Raw genomic sequence first — 21,720 nt, 5'->3', positions numbered from 1 at the left:
CTTCTTCCCTTTCACCGTCCACCACACACCTTTCTAGAGACAGCAAAGTACAATTCCCCAAAGTCCTAGAGGCTTGGACTGTGAAAGAAGATAGCTGCTAGTAGCACAGTGCTGTTCTCTGGAAGCAGCATGCTGAGATGGATTTTTTTTTTAAATTATGGAAGGTATTTGAAATTAAAGGTTTATATTTTACTTTGAAACCTACATTTCTGAGCCATGCCCAGGAAACTACCATTTCTTTGAACAAATATGTAATTTGTGTGCTTGATTGTTATTTTTATTTTGTTTTAATTAGCGATGCCACAAAATTCACATCCAGAAGTAAACTTTTGCCCAAGTTTAAGGATCCAGGTCAGACCCACTACAGAAACAGGGGTAACCTGGGCCACAAACTCCAGATTCCAATACTTCCAAAGTTCCAGGGGAAGGAAGGGAGAATGAGTTTATTCATATGACAGAAGACTATCTGGACATTGGAGACACATGGTGCAAGAAGGGGGTAACTGAATAGGGAGTTAAGTAATAATAATAATCTGTAGCTCTTTATAGCACTTGTCACCAGTGCATCTCAAAGCTCTTTACAAAGGAAGGTCAGTATCATTATCCCCATTTTACAGATGAGGAAACTGAGGCTTGAATAGGTAATGGGAAGGCCCCTGCAGGTGGCACTTTTACAGCCCCAGACTATTAGGGTATTGGAGTGTGTGTTCCAGTGGGCTTCTGTCCTCTTGCCCTAATATCTGAAGGGACCCACCCATGCATCCTCAACAACAGTAGCAGAGTGGGTGAACTTGTGTGGCCTCAGAGGGAGATACCGTCAGGTGATAAGAATTCTTACATTAGTTGGTCCAGTGACATGTAATGAGCATGTTGTTCCCTTGGAGACTCTTTAGAGATTGCTATGGGGAGCAGTTGATCAGGTGTCATTATATATAAGCACACCCTGTGCCTCTCTTTTGGCATAGTATCCTGTTTCAATGTTTTCAGTACAAATAGGACTTAACCAATTGATTTTTATATCAGTATTCTTTTTTTTTTAATCAGAAGTGCTCATGCAGATACACTTCAGTGTGAAGACTCATTGTTGCTTTGCAGGTTAACTATGCCAGCCTCTGACATATTGAACCTCTTTGTTGTGATATAGTTGATTGTCTCACCACACCTTAATGGTTTTCACAGCAACTGTAGGTATCATTACGTAATTTTTAATGGGCTATCATTTGGAAATAGATCATCAAAATGTTATATAGGAGAAAAGGATAATTGTACAGGGCCATAATCAGGTGGTGATGTGCAAATGTTTAAATAACAAAAGATAAGAGAGAGAGTACTTAATGTGAAATGCACCAGCTGAGCCAAGATTAGTTTCTGTCTGACACTGTGTACTTTCTTCAGGCTCCCCATCACTGTTGATTCCTTTTTTCATCCTGTAGTGGAGAGCTTTTTCTCAAGTAAAGGTTTTGTATAACAAGTGCTTTCCTCTTCCCCCCTCTTCCCCCGCCTCCCCTACAGGCAGTAACAGTCCTCATGGAAGCCCCACATCCCCCCTGGATAGCAACATGCTTCTAGTCATAATAGTATCTGTTGGAGTGATCACCATTGTGATAGTGGTGATTGTTGCTGTCTTCTGCACTCGTCGCACCACCTCTCACCAGAAAAAGTAAGATGTGCTTTACTCCGTTCTGGTTTTCTCCATTTATTCAGTTACTTAATAGCTGCATCTATGACTGCAAGAGTAGTGATGTCTCCATTATGACCTCACAATTGCAGTTAGTACTGGCAAAGGCTTAAAAAATATTCCATCTGAAAGTGTTGGCACAACCCTCAGCCATTCATGCATTTTCTTTGTCCTTACCTATCAATATCAATCGTGTCTTATGTGGGTTGAATTTAAGTCAGTTAATTATTATATAGGTCTGCGCCACTAACACTAGCTGTTTAAGGATGGCTGTTTCCTTGGCTTCACTGATGAAAGAGTTAAATATCTTACTCCAACAAAAGGTGATGCCATTTTAGATTTAGTACTGGTAAGTAACAAGGCCCTTAGAGAAGAACTCATTGTAGAGGACAATCTTGGCTCAAGTGATCTTGAATTAATTCACTTTAAACTAAATAGATTGGTCTTGGGACTGATCTTATTTAACGTGTTCATTAATGACGTGACAAAAAGTGGAAGTGTGCTAATAAAATTTGCAGATGACAGAGCTGGGAGATATTTCCAGTATGGAGGAAGACCAGAATATCATAAAAGAAGATTTGGACAACCTTGAAAACTGGACTAATAAAAATGGGATGAAATTTAATAGGGCAAAGTGCAAGGTCATGCACTTAGGGACTAATATCAAGAATTTTTGCTATAAATTGGGGATGTATCAGTTGGAAGTGACAGAGAAGGAGAAAGACCTAGGTATGTTGGTCTATCACAGTATGACTATGAGCCACTAATGTGGAATGGCCGTGAAAATGGCTAATTCAATCTTAGGATGCATCAGGTGAGGTATTTCCAGTAGAGATAGGGAAGTGTTATTACTATTATACAAGGCACTAGTGAGACCACATCTGAAGTATTGTGGGCAGTTCTGTCCCATGTTTAAGAAAGATTAATTCAGACTGTAATAGATGCAGAGAAGGGCTACTAGGATGATCAGAGGAATTGAAAACCTATGTTACGAGAGGAGACTTACAGAACTTGGCTTGTTTAGCCTAAGAAAACAAAGGATGAGGGGAGATATGATTGCTGTCTATAAATACATCAGAGGGATAAACATCAGGGAGGAAGAGGTGTTAAACTGGCCATCAATAAGTTTAGGCTTGAAATTAGATGAAGGGTGTAACCATCAGAGGAGTGAAGTTCTGGAACAGCCTCCTGAGGAGAGTAGGGAGGGGCAAAGACTGAGCTTGATAAGTTTATGGAGGGTATGGGATGATGAGACTGCCAATGATGGCATAGAACCCATCCACAACTGCTATTAGCAAATATCCCCAGTTGTTAGAGATGGGACACCAGAGAGGGGGGGCTCTGAGTTACTATAGAGAATTCTTTCCCAGGTGTCTGGCTGGGGACACAGCTGCTACTCTGAAACCTGTCATTTAGTGTAATGCATCTCTGAGTCTTTGTATGAAAGATTTAGATGCAAAAGTTGCTTGGTTCTATTATTAGTCTTGTCCTTTCTGCAGAAAAGGACCTGAGGATTACAGTGGACAAGAAGCTGGATATGAGTCAGCAGTGTGCCCTTGTTGCCAAGAAGGCTAATGGCATATTGGGCTGTATTAGTAGGAGCATTGCCAAGGTCAAGGGAAGTGATTATTTCCCTCTATTTGGCACTGGTGAGGCCACACCTGGAGTACTGTGTCCAGTTTTGGGCCCCCCACTACAGAAAGGATGTGGACAAGTTGGAGAGAGTCCAGCAGAGGGCAGCAAAAATGATTAGGGGGCTGGGGCACATGACTTATGAGGAGAGGCTGAGGGAACTGGGGTTAGTTACGCTGCAGAAGAGAAGAGTGAGGGGGGATTTGATAGCAGCCTTCAGCTACCTGAAGAGGGATTCCAAAGAGGATGGAGCTAGGTTGTTCTCAGTGGTGGCAGATGACAGAACAAGAAGCAATGGTCTCAAGTTGCAGTGGGGGAGGTCTAGGTTGGATATTAGAAAAAACTAGGAGAGTAGTGAAGCACTGGAATGGGTTACCTAGGGAGGTGGTGGAATCTCTATCCTTAGAGGTTTTTAAGGCCCGGCTTGACAAAGCCCTGGCTGGGATGATTTAGTTGGAGTTGGTCCTGCTTTGAGCAGGGGGTTGGACTAGATGACCTCCTGAGGTCTCTTCCAACCCTAATCTTCTATTATTCTAGGATTGTCATACCAAAAGAACTTAGGTTTGAAATATCCTGATAGATACCATTCAGGAATCCTTTGTGTGATCCGTGGCACTCTAGTGCAGCAGACTGAAAATTCTGTATATTTGGTGAATCTCAAGATGGATACTTTTATTAAATTAAAGGGACATTATCAATTTGATTTTTCTGGTAGAGCAATCCCTTAAATAGCATGTCACACATTATGTTTCTAAAAATTATAAAGGTTTAACTTCTTCCCAGCTTATAAGGTCCTTTCAGCAAGAGAAGCAGCAGGCCCCAAGAACAACACCTCAAACTTGCTCACGTCCTTCCTCCTCTCACCCTCTTCCACTCTATTGTGTGCCCACTCCTGCCAGCTTACTTCTTCAGCAGTTTAGGACTGATATAAGGCCTCCTAACTTTTACATTCCACTCACCCAGAACCTGCAGAGGAGTTTCAGGGAGTGAAATACCCTCCCTCCTGCTGCACTCTTCAGGCTACCTTGGCCCCCTGACAAATGGAGCTTTTCCATTTCCTCTTTTGCTCCCAGGGTCCAAGGTGGAAAGGGGTGTTTGAACGCCTCATTTTCCACCTATTAAAATCCTTGACATCACACAAAAATTGCCTCACACTCCAGAACCTGGCACTGTTACTCCAACAAGAGCGAGTAAGCACATTAGCTGAATGTATCTGCTAACCTGATCAGTAGTAAAATCATTAACATTTAGATTATCAACATTAAGCTTCAGAGTTATCACCATTTTGAGGTAATTGTGTCATTTCACACCCCACTTGTGGCTGTTATTTAAGGTTGTTTGCACACTTAGGACAACAACAGAGCATTGGTTTCCATACACTTCACATTTGTCTTCACCACCACGAGGACTGGGAACTTAATATTTGTTTATGAAAGCTTAGGTTCTGCAGCACATGGCAGTTTTTGAGGAAAAAATCTGTGGCTGCATAGTACACCAGCCTATCCCTTTAGGTGTGGAACATGTAGATAGCTGCCACACAGCTGAATAGTAGATCTGAAAAAAATTCAGATGAAAACTCACCTGTCTCTGAGAGTAACAAAATATTTGTCTAAGAATGTTTTATTTATTTTCTTGTTTTGCAAGGAAACGAGCTGCCTGCAAATCAGTCAATGGGTCCCATAAATACAAAGGAAATTCCAGGGATGTCAAACCCCCTGACCTTTGGATCCATCATGAGAGACTGGAGCTGAAACCCATTGATAAATCTCCAGACCCTAACCCAATCATGACAGACACCCCAATCCCTCGCAACTCCCAGGACATCACACCAGTTGACAATTCCATGGATAGCAATATCCATCAAAGGCGCAACTCATACAGGGGTAAGCTTGGCTAACAACAAGCTGTAGTTGGATCATGGTATTTAATTGTGTAAAATTAGATTCAGTATAACCACTGTATCTGGCAAAAGCATTTTTTAAAATGTTATTTAGATTATAATAAAGTTTTTATTAAATTGTTATTTTTCTTATTTTTCTATTTATTAGTTTCGGTTTAGTGACTAGGTTACAGGGCTCTGTTCCATTCCAGTGTAGGGGATTCATCTTCATCGTTTACATATGTATCAGTGGGACAATAGAGTGCAGAAGAATACATTTTTGAGTTATTCTTTGGTATATCATAATAATGGTACCTAGTTATAACAAGTTAGTAATCTTGTGTGCAAGGTAGTATAACAAGTATCTCATACTAGTCTGTTGAGGGAAATGATGATTAGTGCCATCTCTACATGACTGAGCTTAATTCATACTACCATTTCTCTCCAGAAATTGCTTTTCTTATAGGATATTAGTTTCATGGAAGTCTGGACTGTTTCTCCCATGCACAATAGTGCTTGTAACCCAACTGCCCTGCTGGTTTTCCAGCGGAGGGGGTGGAAGAACTAAATCTAGTCTGTTCTTGGATGCTTGCCAGTCATCAGCTGCAGAACTATTATGAAGAGGACAGCCAAACTATGCACACAGAATTAAAATATGTTTGTAGCCAAATCACCTGGTTGTGTATTGTCATGAAGGAATCAATGCTGTAGTAAGTAACCTTCAGTATTCTTTCTCAGGGCATGAGTCAGAGGACAGCATGTCCACATTGGCAGGAAGAAGAGGGATGAGGCCAAAAATGATGATGCCATTTGATTCTCAGCCCCCTCAGCGTAAGTTAACAGCCTTTCTTAACAATTGTCTCTTCCAGAAGGAATGTTTTGTTATAATTGGGAACAACAAAACAAGACATTGTGAATATATTCTCAACACCCCCCACCCCCAAATAATTCCATCCCAGGTTGCAATGGGGATAATATCAGGAAGGGGCACTAAAGTCCTCTTACACCTTTATTTTATTGACAGAGAGATCTGGATGGCCCTTTCTGAACAAGGAGTATTTACTGTGTGGAAGAAATAGCTCAAAAAAGCATTTGCACATATTTTAGAAAGAATAACTATATAGAATAATCCTGTAGGCTTCCCAGTACTCATTCTGATAGTATAGTATTTTTCTTCCAAAAAAATTATATTATTCTAATCTCAAGGTGCAGGGAATGCTGCCTAGAATGCTCACTGATAGAAGCTGAGGTTCAGTGGGCCTGGTCAAGCAGACTCTCATTTTGGATGCGTCCTACTTCTTTCTGTCTTTCAGTGTGTAGACTTAATGTGCATCAGCTGCCAGACATCCCATTTGGGGGAAAAAATCAAATTTCAAATAAGAGGGTAATTTGTGGGTGCCTGGTTGGGTACCTTTGCTATCTGTGTATTTTCTTCACTACCAGTTACTGATGATTGAGGAAAGCTCACTAACTGGAAGTTTGGCTACTGCTGTAGCACCATGCAGTGGGGCCATGCTATTTTTCCCATTACTCCAGAATATTGTAAGAACAGTTCTTTTCTCAAACAATACTTGCAGTTTCAAACAATCTCTCTGAGAGCAGAGGAAACTTTGCCACAATGCATTAATTCTACTGGTCTTCAGTCTCCGGAGAATTACTGAGATCTTGGCTCAGGTCATAAGTGCATATAAGTTTGGTTTATGCTGGATTCCACAAGCATTTGTCTTTATCGCAAAACCACTATATGCCGTTATCAGGCACAAGTCAGCACAATGTGCATTTTTCTTCAAGTAGCGTGCCTGTGGGTGCTCCACTTCAGGTCCTCATGCACATCATGCACCTTTAATCAGAGATTTTCAGTGGCAGTGACCATTTGGCGCGCACATGTGCTCCAGACATCCTCATGCCCTGACAGAGGATATATAGAGCTGTATGGGCTAACCACCATATCAGCTGCTCTTCACTCTGAAACAGAGCATCTTGCATGCCCACTCTAGCACAGCCTGTAGCTGAGCCCTTTTAGTTTAGTTTGTATGATAGTTCAGTTTAGTTTAATAGTTTATCTAGTTTGCTTGTTTTGAATTCTATTTTTATTGGAGGATTTTTCTATCAACCCCCACCCACCACCACCACCTCTGTTGCTGAGAGGCTATCTTCAGGGGGGTCATTGTTGCTAGCGTATGCCAGGATCTCCAGGCATCAAGCACCATCTTTCCTGCCAGGGATCCATCCCAGTTAGTGATGGCCATTCTTGATACCTCCATTGTGTGGGAGACTCCCACATACCAGCCAAGTGTAATATCTGCATGTCTTTTACAAGCAGATTTAGGAAAAACAGGCAAATTAACTTCAGGTTGCTCATGATGGAGCAAGCCCTGGCCTGCCTCTGATCCAGGCTTTAAGAATCCTTCTGTACACTGGCCTTCAAGCACGTTTAGTGCCCTGTCAACCTCCATATCCCTTAGCAGTATGCGTAGGGGACCAGCTCTGGCGCCCTCTGGAGTGGTGCCTGCATGGCGCAGTATAAGGGGCTCTGCCGGCTCCCCCCACCCTCAGTTCCTTCTTGCCGCCAGTTACAGTGCTGGAACTTCTGCTGCTTCGACTAGTTTTCACTTAGTTCAGTATGTCTCATGACAGTTTCTTTGTAAAATAGTTGTATATAGTTTAGTATTTACCCTTAGTATTAGTTCTAGTTAGTTGGTCCTCGACGGGACTCAGTCTATGGACGGGCATGCCCCAGTCCCCAGGCTTTAAACCATGCAATCGTTGTAAGTGGCCTGTGCCCATCAGTGACCCGCACATTAGTTGTTTAAGGTGTGTGGGAGAAGGACACATAAGCGACAAGTGTCACATCTGTAAGTCGTTCAAACCCAAAACGAAAAAGGAGAGAGAGATCCATCTCAGGGCACTCCTGATGGAGTCAGTGCTGACCCCGGCAACGGAGCAGAAGTCCGACTCAGCCCCAAGCACTGCAGCATCGGTATGGAGCGCCCCGCTGGTGCCATCCATGAGCCAGCATCAATCCCCCTCCCCAGCCATGGCCAAGAAGCCCAAGAGATCCACAAAGGGAAGATCTCCCCCTTCCCATAAGGGAAAGGAGAGAGCCGGAGGAGAGCCAAGACCCATGGTGGGCAGCTCAACACCTCCGTCAGGGAGTGGGGCCCCAGCTCATGTCGAGCAGTCGAGCCCTTCCCGTACTATGCCTGCCACACTGGACAGTGATGAGGGCCTCCGTCAACTCGAAGTCTCATCAATGCCCAAGGCCCTGCAGGCAGTGCAGGAAATCCTGACTCTACCAGTGCCGCCTACACCGGTGGTACCCAAGGCCAGGGGTAAACCCACCTCAGCAACACTGCTCCCCATCGCGGGGGACATCCTGCCAGCACTCGCCTGCACGGAGCCATCATGCCTCTCCAGTCTCCGGACCCTGGGCACTGACAGCGAGATTCGAGGCACGGCTCACCAGTAACCTGGTGCAGACCTGCAGAGGCACACGCCCCCTGGCATGAGCCTCGAGACCGACCTATCGGGTCTCCAATGCCTCAGCACCATTCCTGCGATCGATCGCTGGCACCTGTCGCCGAGACGCGATCAGGGAGATTCTACCGACAGCTGACCCGCTCTGACTCCTGGTTCCGCTCTAGATATCAGTACAGGTCAAGCAGCATGAGGTGTAGATCACCATTCTACTGATGCAGATCCGCCGAACACCAAAGATCCACGGGGTTCCACGGGAGGAACTGGTCCCAATCAGATAGGTTGGTGTGTCAAGATACAGCGGCTGGCACCACAGGGAGGAGGGCCACCGGGCAAGGCGGTCATGGTCACTCGGCAGTGTCCATTCTGCTTTACATTTTCGGTGCTGGTCAGGACAGGCTCCGGCACCAGTGGTACCGTCAACCCCATTGGCACTGTAACCGTCCCCGTGCCTCCAGGCCAATGGCCAGCAGCATGGTACCCATGGAATCCATGGGGGTTCACCCAGCCTTCCCAGGCCGCCTGGTCAGCGGTGGGAGCCTCAGGCCATCGGCCGCAGCATCCCGCCCTCCTCCGGTGGTGGAGACCCCACAGGGAAAGACTAAAGGCCATGAGTATCTCTATACTCACCCTGCACCAAACTCATAGAATCATAGAACTGGAAGGGACCTCGAGAGGTCATCTAGTCCAGTCCCCTGCACTCAAGGGCAGGACTAAGTATTATCTAGACCATCCCTGACAGGTATTTGTCCAACCTGCTCTTAAAAATCACCAATGATGGAGATTCCACAACCTCCCTGGGCAATTTATTCCAGTGCTTAACCAATCTGACAGGAAGTTTTTCCTAATGTCCAACCTAAACCGCCCTTGCTGCAATTTAAGCCCATTGCTTCTTGTCCTATCCTCAGAAGTTAAGAAGAACAACTTTTCTTCCTCCTCCTTGTAACAACCTTTTATTACTTGAAAACTGTTATCATGTCCCCTCCGTCTTCTCTTCTCCAGATTAAACAAACCCAATTTTTTCAGTTCTCCCTCATAGGTCATGTTTTCCAGACCTTTAATCATTTTTGTTGCTCTTCTCTGGACTTTCTCCAATTTGTCCACATCTTTCCTGAAATGTGGAACCCAGAACTGGACACAATACTCCAGTTGAGGCCTAATCAGCGTGGAGTAGAGACCCAGAATTACTTCTCTTGTCTTGCTTACAACACTCTTGCTAATACATCCCAGAATGACGTTCGCTTTTTTTGCAACAGTGTTACACTGGTGACTCATATTTAGCTTTTGGTACACTATGACCCCCTGATCCCTTTCAGCAGTATTCCTTCCTAGGCAGTCATTTCCAATTTTGTATGTGTGCAATTGATTGTCCTTCCTAAATGGAGTACTTTGCATTTGTACTTATTGAATTTCATCCTGTATACTTCAGACCATTTCTCCAGTTTGTCCAGATTATTTTGAATTTTAATCCTATCCTCCAAAGCACTTGCAACCCCTCCCAGCCTGGTATCGTCCGCAAACTTTATAAGTGTGCTTTCTGTGCCATTATCTAAATCATTGATGAAGATATTGAACAGTACCAGACCCAGAACCAATCCCTGCGGGACCTCACTCATTATGCCCTTCCAGCATGACTATGAACCACTGATAACTACATTCTGGGAACGATTTTCCAACCAGTTATGCACCCACCTTATAGTAGCTCCATCTAGGTTGTATTTCCCTATTTTGTTTATGAGAAGGTCATGCGAGACAGTATCAAAAGCCTTACTAAAGTCAAGATATACCATATCTATCACTTCCCCCCATCTACAAGGCTTGTTGCCCTGTCAAAGAAAGCTATCAGGTTGGTTTGACACTATTTGTTCTTGACAAATCCATGCTGACTGTTATTTATCTCCTTATTATCTTCTAGGTGTTTGCAAATTGATTTCTTAATTAGTTGCTCCATTACCTTTCTGGGTACAGAAGTTAAGCTGACTGGTCTGTAATTCCACAGGTTGTCCTTATTTCCCTTTTTATAGATGGGCACTATATTTGCCCTTTTCCAGTCTTCTGCAATGTCTCCTGTCTTCCATAACTTTTCAAAGATAATTGCTAATCGCTCAGATATCTCCTCAGTCAGCTCCTTGAGTATTCTAGGATGCATTTCTGCAGGCCCTGGTGATCTGAAGACCTCTAACTTGTCTAAGTAATTTTTGACTTGTTCTTTCCCTATTTTAGACTCTGATCCTACCTCACTTTCGCTGGCATTCACTAGGTTAGACGTCCAATTGCCACCAACCTTATTGGTGAAAACTGAAACAAATAAATCATTAAGCACCTCTGCCATTTCCACATTTTCTGTTATTGGCTTCCCCTTCTCCCTCCCTTCTCCCCCCCCCCCCCCCAACGGGCCTACTCTGTCCTTAGTCTTCCTCTTGCTTCTAATGTATTTGTAGAATGTTTTCTTGTGTCCTTTAATGTCCCTAGCTAGTTTGATCTCGTTTTGTGCCTTGGCTTTCCTAATTTTGTCCCTACATACTTGTGTTATTTGTTTATATTCATCCTTTGTAATTTGACCGAGTTTCCAGTTTTTGTAGGACTCTTTTTTCAGTTTTAGATCATTGAAGATCTCCTGGTTAAGCCAGGGTGGTATCTTGCCATACTGCCTATCTTTCCTCCCTCATAGTTGAGGTCATTAACCAGAGGGAGACCCGGGGCTATGCCCAAGAATAAAGACTCAAAAAGACTGGATCTGTTTGGTTGAAAAATTTATCCGTCTTCCAACCTTCAGTTGAGAATGGCCAACTACCAAGCCACCCTTGGCTGCTATGACTACAATATGTGGCAGTCTATGGCCAATTTTGAGGTCTCACTGCCCGAAGGATCCAGGAAGGAATTGTGGGTGATCCTCAAAGAGGACATGGCTGCAGTGAGAATGGCCCTCCAAGCAGCCTCAGATGCAGCAGACTCTGTGGCTCGCGCCATGGCCTCCGCCATCTCCATGTGAAGGTCTTCCTGGCTGCTCCTCTTGGGTCTGTCAACGGAGGCTCAGCAATCGATGCAGAACCTCCCCTTCGATGGCCAGGGCCTGTTTGCAGAGCAGATAGACAGTAAACTGCGTGGCCTTAAGGACTCCCGCACTATCCTGAAAACTCTGGGGCAGTACGTTCCCGATCCAGCCTGTAAGTAGTTCAAACTGCAGCAATCTCAGAGCCAACTCCGACAGGAGCCCCCACATAAGAAAAGTATACCCCGGATCCGTCTGTCCCACTGTTCTCCAACTATCAGTTTGCGGTCCTCCTATTCGGCGACAGCACCCAGAGTGTTTACCAAGTGCTGTCGGTGGATGTCTGCTTACCTCAAGCATCAGGGTATCCAGATCTACCCATACCTTGACACCTGGCTAGTCAAGGGCAACTCCAGCTCTCAGGTCCAGGAGAATGTTGCGGTGCTGCAAGCCACATGTGTCATTCCCTGGGCCTACTGGTGAATGACAAAAAGTCTATGTTAGTTCCAGTGCAAAGGATAGAGTTAATTGGAGTGGTGCTCGACTCAACCTGCGCCAGAGTGTTCCTGCCGCCAGACGTTGACAGATCTCATCGCGGAAGTCTCCGCATTCCCCCTGACTATAGCCAGGTCACATGGCAGCGTGCACATACATTGTCTGCCATTCCAGACTCCAGATGTGGTCCCTACAGCAATGGCTCGCGATGGTCTATTCCCAGTCCAGAGATCACCTGGACAATGTTGTTACCATTCCCCTGGCAGTACTCGCGTCACTGCGATGGTGGACCTATCATACACGGTCCCAGAGGAGGTTCCATTCGACAACCCCCATCACTCTATCAAGTTGGTATCGGACACCTCGGACTTCGGCTGGGGCATACACCTCGGCGACCTCCACACCCAGGGTATGTGGTCCATGAAGGAGATGACGTTACACATAACAATCAAAGAACTCAGGGCGGTCCGCTTGGCATACGGAGTCTTCCTACATCACCTGTCAGGAAAGGTGGTGAGAGTCCTGATGGACAACACGGCCTTGATGTTCTACATCAACAGGCAAAGCGGGGGAGAGCACATTCTTCGACTCTCTGCCAAGAGGCACTCCATCTCTGGGACTTCTGCATCAGCCACAAAGTCCATCTGGAAGCTTGTCATCTCCCTGGCGTCAAGAACACACTAACGGATCACCTCAGCAAGTACTTCTCCTCTCACCACGAGTGGTCACTCCACCTGGAGGTAGCCTGTATGATATTCCAGAGGTGGGGAACTCCCCAAGTAGACATGTTTGCCACCAGGCTAAACAAGAAATGCCACCAGTCTTGTTCACGATAAGGCCTGGGCAAGGACTCCCTCTCCAATCCCTTCCTTCTGTTGTGGTCAGGGAACCTGATGTATGTATTCCCTCTGATTCCTCTCATCAACAGGGTCCTAGCAAAGATCAAGAGAGACAAGGCACAGATTATCATGATCACCCTGGTGTGGCCTCGCCAGCACTGGTTCAGCATGCTCATGAACGTGGCAGCGGCCCCGCCCTGGACCCTGCCCAACTATCCAGACCTGCTGTCAGAGGACCATGGTCGGCTCCTGCACCCCAGCATCATGTCCCTCTTCCTCTCAGCATGGGTGCTGCGTGGCTGAACCCGGAGGAGCGGATTTGCTCGGATGAGGTCCAACAGGTCCTCCTGGGAAGCAGGAAGCCCTCAACCAGACTGACTTACCTGGCCAAATGGATGAGGTTTTCCCACTGGGCGTCTGAGCGTGGCATCTCTCCCTCGCACACTTCCATACAGTCTATCTTAGACTACCTGCTTCGTCTGAGGAACCAGGGCCTGTCACTCTCTTCTATTAGAGTGCATCTTGTGGCCATTTCCACTTTTCACCACTGATCCAAGGCTAGACGGTGTTTTCTCATGACATGATTGTCAGATGCTTGAGAATCCTCGAGAGACTCTTCCTGCAGGTACAGACCCCTGTCCCACAACTTGGTCATTAGCCAAGAATGGTGACTCTCACAGCTATAATTCCATCATTAGATTCCAGAGATTGGTTTGTGGCCCTTGATCTTCAGCATACGTTTTTTCACATTGCATTTCACCCCCTCACAAGAGGTTTCTTTGTTTTATAGTCAAAAAGACTCAAAAAGATTGGATCTGTTTGGGCGAAAAATTTATCCGTCTTCCTGCCTTCAGTTGAGAGTGGCCAACTACCAAGCCCCCCTTGGTTGCTATGACTACAATATGTGGCAGTCTATGGCCAATTTTGAGGTCTCGCTGCCCGAAGGGTCCAGGAATGAATTGTGGGCGATCCTCGAAGAGGACATGGCTGCAGTGAGAGTGGCCCTCCAAGCAGCCTCAGACACAGAAGACTCTGTGGTTCACACCATGGCCTCCGCCATCTCCATGTGAAGGTCTGCTTCCTGGCTGCTGCTCTTGGGTCTGTCAACGGCGGCTCAGGAATCGATGTAGATCCTCCCCTTCAATGGCCAGGATTGCTTCCATTCAGCCTCTTCTCTGCACCAAGCGTGTTCTCAGAAGTTATATCAGTGGTAGCCGCTCACCTATGACAGCTAGGTGTGTTCATTTTCCCTTACCTCGATAATTGGCTTCTTAAGTACTGATTGTACAACAAAATTCTTTCTGCAGTACGGATAACCATGTCTCTATTCTACAGGTTAGGTCTTCAACTCAACATTGGAAAAATCCATTCTGACCTCAGTATAGCAGATACAATTCATAGGGGTGTCTCTGGATGCTGTAACAGCCAGGGCTTACCTACCTGTTGACAGGTTTATGACCCTAACAATCGCCATCTCCAGGTTTCAAATAAGCCTGCAGGCATCGAAAAGAAGTTGTCTTCAACTGCTATGACTTGTACTTTTGTAAAGCAATGTGCCCGATATATAGCCGGTATATCTGCCCAGAATATAGCTGGTATGTAGCCAATCACACCCTCATCTCAACCTGTTACCTTCCAGGCATACAAAACACAATGTCTGACAATCTGAACAGGCACTCACTAGATTCCGAGTGGGACTCAGAGTCTCAAATTCTCAAACATATTCTTCTCACTTGGGGGCTTCCAGATGTGGACTTTGCCATCACTACCAACAGGAAGTGCAAGAAATTCTGCTTGAGATAGGGACTGGGTCCCAATCCCTAGGAGACACCTTCCTAATTTTTTGGACAAGGGGTCTTCTTACAGTATACTCCCCAAAACCATTGATCCTCAGTGTGTTGAACAAGATTAAACACGACTAAGTCAGAATCATTCTAGTTGTACCAACTTGGCAAAGACACGTGTGGTATCCTTACCTGATTCGCCTCATTTCTTGTCCACCATTGAGACTTCCAACTGTTTTGATTCCAGTCAGACTTTTCATCTCAACTTGAGAATGCTTCAGCTCAGAGCTTGGCTCCCTGATGGTTCTTGGGGCTGGAGATTTCAGCAGAAGTACAACAGGTATTGTTAAAGAGCAGGAAGATATCTACCTGAAACACTTAACATTGAAAATGGAAGAGATTCCACCACTGGTGTGCCCAGGGGCAGTTTTGCGCTCTGCTGTTCTCAATTACCTGTCGGAATTAAAAAAGATAAGTGTTTCTCTGAGTTCCATCAAGTTTCACTTGGTGGCTATCACAGCCTTTCATTCACTGGTAGAGGGATTCTTACTGTTTGCCTACCCCACAACGGCAAGATTCATCAAGGGATTGATTAATCTCTTCCTGCAAATTAAAGGGCCCACCCTTAAACTTGGTTCTTAATTCCCTTATGATACCTCCCTTTGAGACACTGTGTGTCCTCTATTTTAGCTATCAATGAAAGAGGCTTTTTGGTGGCCATCACTTCTGCCAGGAGAGTTGGAAAAATGGGAACTTCAATGGCAGATGCTCCTTTTACATTTTTCTTCAAGGATAAAATTTGAATTGCAGCCACATCCTAAGTTTCTTCCTAAAGTATCTCCTGAATTTCATATTAACCAGGTTATTTATCTTCCAGTTTTTATCCCAGAGCCACGCCAGACCAGAGAGGAAACTATCCTCCATACCTTGGATGTTAAAAGGGTGTTTGACTTTTATCTGGACAGACCTCAACTGTTTAGAAAGTCACCCAGACTGTTTATTTTGTGGACAGATCCAAAGGATCCACAGTTTTCACCCAAAAACTGTCGAGATGAATCTCAGGGTATATTATCTCTTGTTATGAGGCTGCCAGCATTCAGTATCCTTCTTGAGTTCTACCCCATTCAATAAAGTCCTAGTCTACCTCTATGGGAATATTGAAAGATGTTACAGTTGTTGAAATCTGTAGAGCTGCAAGCTGTATCTCAGTACATACTTTCTCTAAACATTATGCCTTGGTTCATGCCTCCAGTTCAGAGGTTTTGGTTGGCATTGCAATTATATCTTCAGTGTTAGATCCAGCTCTGAAGCTCCTTCCTCCTTCTGATGATATTGCTTGGGAATCACCTGAAGTGGAGCACCCATAGGGGCACTACTAGAAGAAGAAGAGGTTACTCACTTTGTGCAGTAACTGGAGTTCTTTGAGATGCATGTCCCTATGTGTGCTCCACTGACCGCCCTCTGCTTCAGAGTCTTGTCTTGCAGGACTTCACCATAGAGAAGGAACCAAGGGTCATTCACCCATACAGTTCTGTATATCCTCAACACAGGGCATGAGGCTATCTGGAGTATGTGTGCAGGCCAGATGAGCACTGCTACCGAAAAACCCTGATCAAAGGCACATGGGCCGTGTGTACACCTTAAGTGGAGCTCCAGAAGGGGGACACATCTCAAAGAACTCCATCACTGCTCAAGAGAAGGTCAAGGCTAGGCATAGGAGGGGAATTCCAGATGAAGGCTGGCATTCATTGACAGAACTGTGTGATAAAGGAACACAGCACTTGCCTGACCTAAGCTCAGACTTCCTTGAGCAATCAGTTTACATACACCTCAGCTGGAGTACTGTGTCCAGTATTGGTTGCCAATATATAGAAGGAATGTAGAGAATCTGGAAAGGATCCAGAGGAGAGTGACAAAGATGATCAAAGGGATGGAACGCAAGCCATATGAGCAAAGGCCAAAGAAACTGAGTATGTTTAGTTTGGAAACAAGGAGGTTAATGGGGGGACAATATAGTGGTCTTCAAATACTTGAAAGGCTGCCATTAAAAAGGTGGAGAAAAGTTGGTTTCTCTTGCCACAGAGGGCAGGACAGGAGGCAATGGGTTCAAACTACAGCATAGCAGATTTAGATTTAATCTTAGGAAAAAATTCCTAACTGTAAGCACAGTAGGACAATGGAACAGATGCCTCGGGAGATCGTGGAAGCGCCTTCACTGGAGGGTTTCAAAAGGAGGCTGGGTTGCCATCTGTCCTGGATGGTTCAGGCACAACAAATCCTGCATCTTGGCAGAGGGTTAGACTAGATGTTCCTTGCGGTCCCTTCTAGCCCTGTGCTTCTTTAATTCTATGGTCTACATATCCAAGTAATCGCACGCATACTTGAGTATTTTTGAGAGAGGTTGTTGTGGCCAGTTCTTTACATCTCAACTTTCAACCTTCTGGTGCTTTGTTTAATTACATAAAAATACATAATTTTGAACTCTCACATTCCCTGGCCCCCACTTTCTTTTTCCAACTAGTCTGATGACATCAATAGCTCTGTTTCGGAATTTCTTAGCTTGCTCTTTCTTTCTATGCTCAAAGGTTTTTACAAGATTATAATTCTTAGAATGACAAATTGGGTTGTTGGTTTCTTTTTAACTACTCAGTGCAATGTTCCTTGATTTCTTCCTGTTTTACATACATTGGGGAAAGAGTGAAGAAAGACCGTCAAGATTTTACACTAATCATCTGTGCTCTGAGTAGTTACTTAAAAATTGTGTAAGCTGTTAAATATAGATGCCTTATGAGGAACCTGTAGTCATTTGAGTCTGATTCTGAAAGCTCTCCTCCATCCCGTGTGGGAAGGGTGTCAGGTGCAGTAAGGATGACGAAGGATTTAGATTTATATGATTTTTTGATGAATTCAGATGCCAAAAACCTATTCCCCCATTCCCTTGCACTCTTTTGATATTGAAAGCAGTCTTTTCCAAAACAAAATGCATTCCTTTAGTATGGAACAAGAGTAGCCTATAGATAAAGGCATATAGGATCCAATTCTACAGTATGCTGAGCATCTCCTGCCTGGTGCTAAGTGCCCTCCACTCTCATTGAATTCAGTGCATGTAGAGGGTGCTCAGCAGTGTGCATGATCAGGCCCGTAACATGGTATAGGTAATTAACTGTTACCTAAATTAGCTGTTACCACTCAAGAAAGAGATCTTGGAGTCATTGAGGCTAGTTCTCTGAAAACATCCACTCAGTGTGCAGCGGCAGTCAGAAAAGCGAACAGAATGTTGAGAATCATTAAGAAAGGGATAGATAATAGTACAGAAAATATCATATTTCCTCTATATAAATCCATGGTATGCCCCCATCTTGAATATTGCGTGCAGGTATGGTTGCCCCATCTCAAAAAAGCTATATTGGAATTGGAAAAGATTCAGAAAAGGGCAACAAAAATTATTAGGGTTATGGAATGGCTTCCATATGAGGAGAGATTAATAAGACTGGGACTTTTCAGCTTGGAAAAGAGTCGACTAAGGGGGGATATGATAGAGATCTATAAAATCATGACTGGTGTGGAGAAAGTAAATAAGGAAGTGTTATTTACTGCTTCTCATAACGTAAGAACTAGGGGTCACCAAATGAAATTAATAGGCAGCAGGTTTAAAACAAACAAAAGGAAGTATTTCTTCACACAACGCACAGTCAACCTGTGGAACTCTTTACCAGAGGATGTTGTAAAGGCCAAGACTATAACAGTGTTCAAAAAAGAACTAAATAAATTAATGGAGGATAGGTCCATCAATGGCTATTAGCCAGGATGGTCAGGGATGGTGTTCTTAGCCTCTGTTTGCCAGAGGTTGGGAATGGGCAACAGGGCATGGATCACTTGTTCGTTCCCTCTGGGGCACCTGACAGTTGGCCACTGTCAGAAGACAGGATACTGGGCTAGATGGACCTTCGGTCTCACCCAGTATGGCCGTTCTTATGTTCTTAATGGAAGGATTTGGTCTCCTACTGTAGCAGTAAGTATTCTAGGGAGTTGGCAGTATCCAGTTCACGATGCTGACAGAAATAAATGTGTGTGGCATTATTTTTGCAAGGAACATTGAATCTTTTGCGAGATCAAACTTACTGTTCACTTGACTGGCATACATTGTGTTCGTTTTTAATGAGAGACCTCATTGCCCAGAAATGTGAGCTATGAGCAGCATGTGTCTGTGATGAAGTAAGAATCTACCACTAATACAGCTGTCTGGGTGGCAGGTTAACATGATGTACTGAATGTCAAGGAGATATGTGATCTCATCTGGTTCCTCAAGAGCATCTTGAAGATTTTCCTTATGACTTTTATTTTGGCTTAGATGTCTGTTTTATTAAACAACAGTTACAAGAGCCTCCAGCAACCAGGATCTGAGTTTGTAGACAATTAAAAATTTAATTAGGGTAAGACTCAAACATGTTTGTGTTCAGATACTCTCTCTGGTGAGACTGACACTGGTACGATATCAGCTGCATTGGCTGCAGATAGCATTCTGACCCGGAGCTTCAAGCTTCCCCCAGAGAGTGCAGAAGAAACGGTTTATCTTTTGGTATTTCATTGAAAGAATCCATCCTTGTATTTTCAAAAAGGACACCCTGTCCACACTGAGAAGAAACCGCAACTAAAATGTATCCTCACAGTGCAGGCAGCTTCTCTCAGGAAAGCATCTCAAAGCCTGTATGGCAAGAGCCTTGCTCTTCTTAGAGCAGAGGTCTTCCATTTGTGGGGGGCGTGCCCCGGGGGCACAGAGTAACATTTTGGGGGGGTGGGGCACGGCTGGGGCCTATACCAGCCCCCACAGGGGGCAGGGAGGGAGCCACTGCCCAACTCTGCTCCTGTCCCTGGCACCGGCTGATGGCCCCACACCCAAGGATCTGCTCCTGGCTGCGGCTACCAGCTCCGCACCCAGGGTCCCAGCTGTCCACCCCACACCCAGGGCTCTGTGCCTGGCCGCATCTGCAGGCCTTCACCCCTGGCCAAGAGGCTGCTCCCACCCCCAGCTGTGGCCCCAGCCTCAGCCCCCTTACCCCTATCTGTGTCCCATCCTCCCAGAGCCACGGCCCTGCTCCCAGGTCTGTGGGGAGGGGGGAACGGACAGGGATAAGGGTGGGGTGCGAGGTAAGACGTTTGGGGACCACTGTCTTAGACGGCCTCTGTACATTCCCATTTCTGGGATGGTGCCTGTAAGAGGGTGGCTCCACCTGGAGCACACACTTTTGGTAGGCCCCAGCATGATAGGCGCATCTGCCTCAGTTTCCCCTTTCAGAATTACCAGTAACTCCACTTCAGGCCCTCTCACTTAAATAACAACACTCCTGGGGGCCGGTTTGCTATAAATACATTGTGCAAAGGTCCAACCACATAGTTCAGTGTATCACCCCAGTGCAAGTAGTCATTAAAACCCCAAGATGCTCTCCTCCATCCCATGCACTGGGACCTTCAGTCACATCCAGACTCTTTGTGAGTCCTCTTCTGTCCCGCTAACAGGACAGCCACCCCAACCCTTCCAGCTGGAGTGCAACCCTGCTCTTCTCAGAGAATCCCTCACTGTTCCCCTGTGTCCACCTCTCAGGCATGCAGGTAGCAGCAGGAAAGCTTCTCTGCTGCTCACCCCTTCTGCTCTCTGTGGCCCTCTGCTTCAGCTCTCCAGCATAGAGCCAGCAGGTACCTCCCTCTGCTGCTCCCTGGCCTTCAGCCTCTTTGGCCCTAGCTCTCTGGCTTGGGGTGCCAACCAGCAAACCTCTCTCGCTGCTCTCATATCTTCAGTCTTCTGCCAGGAACCTCCTACAGTTACCTGGCTCTGGCAGCTCTCGCCGCCCTCTTTTCTAACTGACTCAGTCTGTGTTCTAAGGCAACCTTCACTTGCTGGGTCTCTCTTCCCTCTCGGTCCCAGATGCCCTCTTTTAAGCCCAGTATAAGTGGGCTCAGGAGACACAGGTGCACTGGTCCTGTGTCCTCTTAAAGGGTTATTGTCACCCTGTGACCACGACCGGTGCTTTGGCTCCTGGAACCCTCTTGAAAGCCCAAAGACACTGGATAAGCACCCCATTGATTCATCAAACATCAGATGCCAGAGATGATATAACTGTCTGAGTTCCTTCTACCACCACACTGAGTGCTGAGCATCATTTGGAGTGTCTTGGTCTGTGCCTGCAGGTCTCTTCCTTGGCTCTTTTTTGGTTAATTTTTAAATACAGTTAAATAGAGATCAGTCAGTAATTAGGGTAGTTGGATGGCATTACTTGAGCTGGGGGAAATCTAGAGTAAAAAGTCTGGTTCTAGAAGCTGCTGTCTGTTTGGTTTAGTGAAAGGTGGGGAAGGGGGGATTGCCTAAGCTGATGGAACCTGGCACCATCTCAAGGGGCTTTGAAGGTGTTTTTTCACAGGAACCACTTTCATCAACTCGGATAATATAGAACAGCTGAGGGGCTACTGCCCAGGCTCTAGCCTTCTCCCAGCATTGTCGCTCACAAAACCAGTCTCATCAAAGTTGTTGGCAGCTGCAGTTGTATTAGCAGCCTCAGGCATGTCCGAAGGCAGCTGTTCTTAGCTCCTCTGGTGCTGGCTACTGCAAAACAAAAATTTTAAAGGGTCCTACAGAACCATTGTTATCAGTTTGTGCCCCTTTTTCCTGTCCTTCTGGAGACTGTTTATCTAATTTCTAAGACTGTAGTTTTGAGTCTTCAAAATTAGCCCCTGCACCATGATCTTTGTTAGCTGCTTGTTCATTTAAGGTGTTGGTTTTAACTCACAAACCTGCAGATGGTTTAGGGTCTGGGAATCTGACAAATCTGCATTCAAACTGGAGTCCAATTCATTTAAACATGTGATGGGCATTAGCAGGGTGTTCTCTGGGATTGTCCCTCAACATGGAACTCATTCTTGGTTACCAGTTCCAATTGGTTAACTCTCCA

At 45.5% G+C, this 21,720-nt stretch overlaps 1 protein-coding gene across 1 annotated transcript in view; it reads left to right on the top strand.

Annotated features, from left to right (window-relative positions):
* The window catches only part of NEO1 (neogenin 1), a 503,941-nt gene that overhangs the window by 473,606 nt on the left and 8,615 nt on the right, over positions 1–21,720 (top strand). Inside the window, exons 23-25 of the mRNA XM_077827907.1 lie at positions 1,513–1,660; positions 4,955–5,193; positions 5,928–6,020. Of these exons, the coding sequence (XP_077684033.1) occupies positions 1,513–1,660; positions 4,955–5,193; positions 5,928–6,020 (480 nt within the window). The remainder of the gene's footprint in view (positions 1–1,512; positions 1,661–4,954; positions 5,194–5,927; positions 6,021–21,720) is intronic.

This window comes from Eretmochelys imbricata, chromosome 10 (assembly GCF_965152235.1).
Source record: "Eretmochelys imbricata isolate rEreImb1 chromosome 10, rEreImb1.hap1, whole genome shotgun sequence".
Lineage (NCBI taxonomy): Eukaryota > Metazoa > Chordata > Testudines > Cheloniidae > Eretmochelys > Eretmochelys imbricata.
The sequence above is the reverse complement of the archived record's forward strand: the minus strand, read 5'-3'. Positions and strand labels throughout refer to the sequence as shown.